At 28.8% G+C, this 9,026-nt stretch overlaps 1 protein-coding gene across 1 annotated transcript in view; it reads right to left on the bottom strand.

Annotated features, from left to right (window-relative positions):
* Positions 1 to 7,081: 7,081 nt before the first annotated feature.
* Positions 7,082 to 9,026, bottom strand: part of LOC122503507 (autophagy-related protein 16-1-like) — a 180,477-nt gene continuing 178,532 nt past the window's right edge. The window contains exon 11 of the mRNA XM_043614100.1: positions 7,082 to 7,222. Coding sequence (XP_043470035.1) covers positions 7,202 to 7,222 — 21 coding nt within the window. The 3' untranslated portion in view covers positions 7,082 to 7,201. The remainder of the gene's footprint in view (positions 7,223 to 9,026) is intronic.

Genomic DNA, 9,026 nt, shown 5'->3' with positions numbered 1-9,026 from the left:
TGACATTGGTATTTTTGTATTGTTTTTAATTTGAGGAAATCTCTTTTTTAAAGTGTTGTGAGCTAGTCCAATTTGAACATTTGTGAATAAAGAAGTCGCGTCCAACGAGATAAGTGTATATCCGTCCGGAATTCTAACATTTTTTATTTTTTCAACGAAATCGAAGCTGTTTTTAACTGATTTCTGGGGGGGAATAATATTTTTAGAAATAATGGAACTCAAATATGTTGCAAGTTTGTATGTGGGGCTATTTATTGTTGAAACAATTGGTCTGAATGGAATGTTTGGCTTATGAATTTTTGGTAAGCCGTAAAGTCTAGCGGGAACGCTATTTTTTGCTAATAATGAATGTGAGGTAAATTTATTAATATCCCGAGTCGAAATTTAGACCCTACTTAGCCTCTAAAAATGTAGGGCTTATTCAGGTTTAGCAGTCGTAAAGTAGGGTCTGATTTCAATACAATTTTTAAAAACTAGACCCTCCTTTGACTCCCAAAACAGGCTGAAATTTGCCAATCTTCCATTTGGAGAAGCAAAGGAGGGTCTACTTCTAAGAAACCTATACCGTACTTTTATACCTCGTAGACCCTACTTTCATACTCCTAGACCCTACAATTAGAAAAAGAAAAATTTGAAGATTTGCTCAGATTCAATTGAAGCACTTGGGATGAGTAAAAGTGGAATTTTATGTGTTTTATAGCGTCTATATACACGAAGTGTATATAGACGCTATAAAACACATCAGTATTTATGAATTTGGAGTACTTTTTGCATTTGCAGTGTTTCAAGTAATGCATTAAAAAATAATTCAAAATTTTCTTTTAGAATGTAGGGTCTAGGAGTATGAAAGTAGGGTCTACGAGGTTTAAAAGTACGGTACAGGTTTCTTAGAAGTAGACCCTCCTTTGCTTCTCCAAATGGAAGATTGGCAAATTTCCGCCTGTTTTGGGAGTCAAAGTAGGGTCTAATTGTATTAGAATTAGACCCTACTTTACTTCTCCTAACACTCAATAGCCCCTGAAAATTCAGGGTGAAAGTAGGGCTTAAATTTCGACTCGGGATACTTATTTGTTTCTCATTCTTTTATGATTTTATTAACCCTTTTTTCAGCTTCTTTAATATTATCATATGATAATTGTTTGTAGGTTCTCAAATCAGACAACATTTGACTTATTTGGTTATTGTAATGTGTTTTATCAACGGCAACAGTCATATTTCCTTTGTCAGATTTTGTTAAAAAAATATTAGGATTGTTTTTTAAAAAATGTTTCGTTGTAGATATATTAGACAGTAATTGTTTTTGAAAGGAAGTGTTTTCAGTTTGATTGTTATTTGTGTTTGTTTTTTTCCAAAAAAGTGTCAATGCAATTACCAAATTTAAGTCTTGCAGGATTTCTTTTGTTTTCATCAATTTTGTGTATGTTGGATTCAAAATCAGCTATAAGTTCTTGTATTGGAATTTTTTGGTTTGAATTATAAGGAAGACCAAAATTTTTACCAAGACTAGCAGTTTTTTGAACTAATTCCGGTATTTCAATTTCAGTTGTATTAAAGAACCATTTGTTGTTAAAATCATGATTGTCTGTAATCAGATTATTCTGATTATTTTTCTGTGCAATGAGATATTCAAATTTGGATTTACATTTACTTTTGTGTTTGTAGAAAACTAAATTTGATTTTTTTAACTCTAAATTGAAAAACTTTTGATAAATATTTACAGGAAAATTTTTTTTAATTTTTTGTTCTAAAAAATTTAATTTTTTGTTTAAATTGTGTAATGTAACGCAATTGTCATTAATAATTAATTTTACAGTTTTAATTTGAAAATTAAAAATCGAGTTGTTGTGTTGATCGTTAATGTTGTTGTGATAACTATAAAAAAAGAATGATCCTTGAAATGACACATATTGTCAGTAATCCTAAATCAGTAAATAAACGAAGCGATACGGACAATCTATCCTCATTTTACAAAGCCTTATTAACAAACAACCTTTAAATAACAATTACATTTATAAGGATTAATTTTCAATAATCACAAGAAAACCCTAAACGTAAATTTGTCAAAATAAAACCATTAAAATAAATTTTGTTACAAAGGGCATAAAATCTCACATTTCAAAAAATAAAGATAGTTCAAAAATGCTTTTCACCATATAATTCGTCATGGTCACGGTCGACCACTCCAGTTACAGATCAAAAAATAAAAATCGGTTTCCGCCCTCATCTCACACTTTTCTAATTCTACACATACAAACAACACTTGACAAATACACATTTTGACATCTCTTCCACAAAACAAAAAAGTCAGTTTCGCTTGTACCCTTCAAAAGGGAAGACTAACAGTTTTTGAGAAATGTTTTCTCTAAAAATGTACAAATTTTCTGTGTTACTTTGTGCAATAATTATGGATTAAAGTGTTTATTTAAGTTTCGTAAATATAATGTTTTGGGATATTATAATTTGGATATTTCTTCTTTTTTCTTTGTTCTTTATATAATTATAAAAAATAATTAAAATAAAATAAAAAAAAAAATCTCTAAAATATTTTTATTATGTTTCATATTAATATCTTAAATAATTTATTATTACATTATATTCTTTTATATAATTTTATCACGTCGTTATATAAAAAGTATATATTTTTTAAATAATTTTTAGAAAATAAACGTCACTGAAGAAGGCTCCCACATGAGCTGAAACGTCTGACTTTAAATGAAAAATTAGTTTTTTCTTTTAACCTGATCCTTAAAGCCAATGAAATATTACAACTAATTATTATATAAGAGGATCAATAAAAATCAAAATAAATAGAATTAATTATAATATTATTATCGTTTAAATTATCATACATTTACATGTAAATAAACATATATAGTTTACTATCGTAATTGAAATTATAAAAATGATAAGTTATCATAATTTATTATTATTATAAGAATTGAAATATGTATTATAAATTAAATTTTATTTTATAAAAAAAAATTTATAAAATTTTGTTTCCAATTTTAAATAGTTAAAAAAATTCAGTTTTAGTAACAAAAATAAATTTCAGTCAGACAGACTTTACCTTATGTCAATTAAATTAAAATAAATAAAAATAACTTATGACTAAAAACCATTTTTTTTTTAAATTGTACACAATAATAAAAATCCCTTCTGATCCACACATTTTCTAGAATAAACACAATCAAATTAAATCACTGTATTTATTTGTTTTGTTTTTTTAATCACGCTTTTAAAAAAACATTTTTGTTTTTAAAGGTAACAATAAAAAGCAAAATCATATAAAACTCATTTTCTAAAATAAAAAAATTTCAACTTTCAAAACACAATATTCAATATAAAACATTGAAGCTTTTAAAAGTGTGGTTAAACAACAGTACAAATGAATGCGAGAGATAAATTGTTAGTGAACGTTTTTTAGAAGTGGGAAGGGTGAATTTAAAGACAAGCAGATATTAGTGATGTAGTTCAAGCGGATCTCATCTCGAAAAATGGGGATTCTCGCGAAAAAGACAAAGAAAATAATTGAATGTAATATTTTTTTCTTTTTCCTTTTATGAAAAGACATAGTACTAGAAGTTTGTCGTGCATAACTGATGGATATTAAGAAAATTTTTTTAAAATACATGTTATTTTCAAAAAATTTACATTTTACCACAAATGTAACAAATTAGTTACTTTTGATTAGAATAATATTCATTAAACTCTAACTACAAAAATAGAATTTAATGTTATTTTAATAAAATTATTATATTATACTAAAATTTGATCACTTTTCGAAATTGAACAAATATTAGAATAAAATACAGCTAGATACATGAAAGTTAATTTTGTATTTATTGGAATTCTAGTTAATTTTATTTCTTTTCTTCATAATTTTATATTAGAAAGTTTAAAATTGATTAACAGTACTCATAATTTTTTATCAATAAATAGTAGGAGTAAATAAAATTTCTATTCATTGAAATTTAGATTCTTTGAAACAAGGGGTAATTTATGTCCCTAAAGTTCTAGAAATTTTAAATTAACAAATTACAGCACGTTTGAAAAAAACAATTTTATAAACTTGACAATGTTTTATTTAGGTTTTTGATTTTTATTGAAGTCAATAATTTTTTAAATTGCTTTCTCATAGAGGAAAGATTGTATTTATATTTTAATTTATATCGAAAAAATATTTCGTTCATTTAAATGTTCAGAATTTTGGGAATATAGCAAGTTTTACACACTCAGAAAAAGCTATATTTGACTCTGAGTCAACTAAACTTTGTTTTTGGTTTAAATAAAACTTTTATTTGTGTCGACTTAATTTTTTATTTAAAACAAAAAAATAATTTTGGAGTCTCTAAGACAAATATACTTTTATTTAACTCAAATAAATTATATTTGAGTACCGTCAACTGGGGCTATTTTGTGCACCAAATCACATCCTTCTGAAGTTTTCCTATGATTTGGGCAATGAAAAAAATTATCTTGTCTGAGTTGTAGTTATTAAAAGTCGTACACAAAATATCAAACTTTGTCAGCAGATATACAGGGAGCGTTCTATATACAGATGCCTGCACCGACATGTTACCGACACTTTTAGCCCAGACTCAAACCATTTAGCAAAGACTCAAACCATTGGGGGGGGGGTAAGAACTTGATGACTAGGCGGAAATGACGCCATTCACAGATTCCTGCATCGACATGTTACCGACACTTTTAGCCCAGACTTAAACCAGTTGGGGAAGGGTGCGATTCAGATTATGATGCTAGGCCGGAAATGACATCACAAGGGGGGGGGTAATATTCAGACCATGATTCTGAGGCGGATATTACATCACAGGGAGGGGGGGGGGTAATATTCAAATTATGATGCTTAACCGGTAATGACATCACAAGGGGGGTAATATTCAGACCATGATTCTGAGGCGGATATGACATCACGGGGGAGGGTGCGATTCAGACCATGATGCTGAGATGGATATGACGTCACACTTCCTAGAATTTTTGCTTGTGTAATTTGATATCTTGTTGATTAGATTCTTATCTAAGGAATTTTTACCATTTACTTGTTGTTTATAATGTCTTTGATTTATTGCTTTCGGTTTAGGATTTATCTAAGAAATTTTTCCCACGTGTAATTTGATACCTATTTATTTCTTGGAATTATTGTCTTTATTTAAGCTATTGTTTTACATGTAATTTGATATCCTGTTTATTAGATTCTTATCTAAGGAAACTATAATTAACTTCAAGGTTAAATAGGTCATATCTTGTGTATATAAAGAGAGCAATTTTTCTAAACGAAATCATTCCTGCAGTTTAAGTTGGTTGATGAACATATTATTAGGAAAGCATAGTAAAATTCAAGTGCGATTAAACAAATTAATACAAGAAATTGATAAAGTTAAAAGCTTAATTGAAGAAAGGTCACAGTTAAATATTTTAGTAAAAAAATTTGAAAATTTAAATTTAAGTGATAAAAATGAATTTTGATAAATTACACAGGTTTACAAATTAATAACTTTTTTTTGTCAATCAAATAAAACATTTTTTTTTCGAATAGTAGGTGTTTTTTGAGTAAGAAAATCATAGTTTTAATTTTTTCCCCTCGTGCAGTTTTTCTGTAGCTTCAAATTTTGCATTTTCGAGGTTAAACGTCACTTAAACTTACCTGTATGAAAATTAGCTTATCAAAATATTACACAAGCAAAAATTCTAGGAAGTGTGACGTCATATCCATCTCAGCATCATGGTCTGAATCGCACCCTCCCCCGTGATGTCATAACGGCCTCAGAATCATGGTCTGAATATTACCCCCCTTGTGATGTCATTACCGGTTCAGCATCATAATTTGAATATTACCCCCCCCCCCTCCCTGTGATGTAATATCCGTCTCAGAATCATGGTCTGAATATTACCCCCCTTGTGATGTCATTACCGGTTCAGCATCATAATTTGAATATTACCCCCCCCTCCCTGTGATGTAATATCCGTCTCAGAATCATGGTCTGAATAATACCCCCCTTGTGATGTCATTTCGGCTTAGCATCATAATCTGAATCGCACCCTTCCCCAACTGGTTTAAGTCTGGGCTAAAAGTGTCGGTAACATGTCGATGCAGGAATCTGTGAATGGCGTCATTTCCGCCTAGTCATCAAGTTCTTACCCCCCCCAATGGTTTGAGTCTTTGCTAAATGGTTTGAGTCTGGGCTAAAAGTGTCGGTAACATGTCGGTGCAGGAATCTGTATACAGAACGCTCCCTGTATATCTACTTTTGTCTTTTCATAATGTAACGTAAACATTTTTTTGATCGCTTCTACTTCATAAAATCCTTTGTGTAGAAATTTCAGAGTAAATTAAGACAAGAATGAGCTCGTAAAATTTTTTTTCGTATATATTATACAACAAAATTTAAAATAAAACACTAAGATTTTGATAAAATCTGGATTTACTAAAAATTAACAACTTATCTTTAAATTATATATTACTCAGATATTAAATAACATTTTTTCTTTTTTAATAATATATATTTTATAATAATATATTATTATAATGATAAAATTATCATTTAAACACTTCACTGAGAAAACTGGAGAGTCAAATTCAGAGGTTCAAAAAGTGTATGTTTCCTTTGCTTATGAAGAGAGTTAAATAGTCCTTCTAAAATAAATTTTGAATTGATAATGGAAATCTACTTGTATATTCTCTCCCATTATATCTGAGGGTTAAAAGTTGCGCAGAAAATGTGTACGATCTGATGCGCGCGATATTATTTTTCTGACATTTTATGTATTTAGTTTAGGGGTTAGGTTGCCATATTTATTCATTTCGCGCCGGATAAGGAAGAGATTTCTCAAGATGGTTAATTTGTCCCTCTGTTATAAACTCATTTTCCCTCCAAGAGAAATGTCACGAATATCTGTCAATGGTGTATTTAAACATTTAGATTGTTATCCAATAGCTAACTCTCAAATATGAACGATTTGTCCCTCCAGATGTTTAGTCAAATACTCCAGTTTTCTCAGTGTTGTAAATAACTTTAAAACATCATTTCAATAGGAGCTTTTTTAAAAATTTTTGAATTGGACAAACAAGATTTTTTACAGGATCAACGGGTGAAACCTTGCAGTGTTATTGCTGCATGTCTTGCTGCTGTTCTCAAAGAGATGCCTTTGTCGGGTACATTTTGAGGGAGAAAGAAATGTCTCCTTACAAACATCGAATTCTGACCTAGAAAAAAAATTATTTCATTTTACAGTGATTAGATAAATTATTATATTTTATTAAATAAATTAATGAATTATTCAATACTACTACAAAGAAATATATATCAATTAATTTTCAAAATAAACCAAATAAAATAAAAAATAACAAAAATAAGGAAAGTAGTTATGAAACTTTATAAATAAAAGAAATGATAGCTTGCCTTGCCGCAATAAATGATTTATTTCGAGTTATTCACAATTTGGAATTATTTATTATTATTTCGGCTTCTATGTTTCAAAATATTTTTTTACATTTTTAACATTTTAACATACATGCGTGTATCTGACAAATTATTTTTATATTATATATCGCTTTTGAAATGTTGAAGATAGTTTAATACGTTTATTAAAATTTATTTCCGCGCTTCTGTGTTTAATTGCAATCATCTTTTTTAATTATTTTAATCATTTTCGTCAAAACTAGTTCTGACTAGTTAAAAGTAGAAATAAAGAGCAAGATTTAGTTAAAACTAGTATTGCCTAAACCGCTTTAGTCAATTCTAGTTTTGACGAGAGGGCTATGTCAAAACTAGTTTTGACTAGGCAAAACTAGTACTGACTGATTTCGGGTTTTGACGGTAACATATATATTAATTTCAAGTTTTTGAAAAATATCATTCAAAAATTCTTTAAAAAGCTCCTATTGAAATGATGTTTTAAAGTTATTTACAAGTGTTTAAATGATAATTTTATCACTATAATAATTTATTATTATAAAATATATATTATTAAAAAAAATTGGACAAGCGCGAGTTGTACTCGCACTGCAATGGCGGGTTCCGTACACAAATATCAAAACAATAGGTACTTGCAACATTTATCGGTAATTGGTAGAATTAAAATAAACAATTAAAAATATGTATTAAAATCATTTGATAAAAAAATAACTAAAAAAATTAAAGTATTGTATATATCTAATATTGTAAACAATAATAAGCAGAGGAACAAAATTTTCAAAATTATAAAACTAACTTTTACATTATTTGACCTAATAAGCTGAAAATTGGTATCCTAGTGTATCATTACAGTCTGACGACAAAAAATTTATTTAATGCCACGTGTTTAAACTAAAAAAAAATTTTTTTTTAATTTTTTTTTTAAAAGGTTTTTAAATAAATTTTTTTTTTGTCAACCGACAGATTAGCTCGGTCGGATAATTGCCTGGCTCGGTGGGCGGACCAAGGGTACTTGGTTCGCGCCCATTAGCCTGGGATTTTTCCGGCACGTGAGATAATCTGAGCGGGAGGTTTGACATCGAAGTATAATGATGTGCACCGTCGATTATTGTCCGGTACACACCTTTAGAATTCGACTTTCGATAAACCGGTTGTACTCGGAGAGGTTTTTTACAGTTTCCCTCTCCACTGGCGAGAAAACCCATTAGACGGGTGGTCCAGGCAAATGCGAGTACTCCTAATTTTCAAGTCGCTCTGTAGGCGCAAAATTTAGTATTAAGAAATGTTTGTAAGGAATGTTTTACGGTTGTAAAAACACTTGTATAGCCAAGATTGTAGGCTTAAGACGTGTGTATAAACAAATAAATAAATAAATTTTTTGTCGTTAGACTGTAATAATACACTGGGATACCAATTTTCAGCTCATTAGGTCAAATAATGTAAAAGTTAGGGAAAAAGAATTTTTTTAAAAAATTTTTTAGTTTTTCCTTGGCAACGCTATGGCCATTATTACATATCAAGTTCTCTATATTTTTCCTGTAATATTCGAGTAAAAATACACCAGCATGCAAAATAGCCAAAAATCTTGTTATT

This window comes from Leptopilina heterotoma, unplaced genomic scaffold (assembly GCF_015476425.1).
Source record: "Leptopilina heterotoma isolate Lh14 unplaced genomic scaffold, ASM1547642v1 Lhet_11, whole genome shotgun sequence".
Classification (NCBI taxonomy): domain Eukaryota; kingdom Metazoa; phylum Arthropoda; class Insecta; order Hymenoptera; family Figitidae; genus Leptopilina; species Leptopilina heterotoma.
This window is presented reverse-complemented; position numbering and strand designations above follow the sequence as displayed.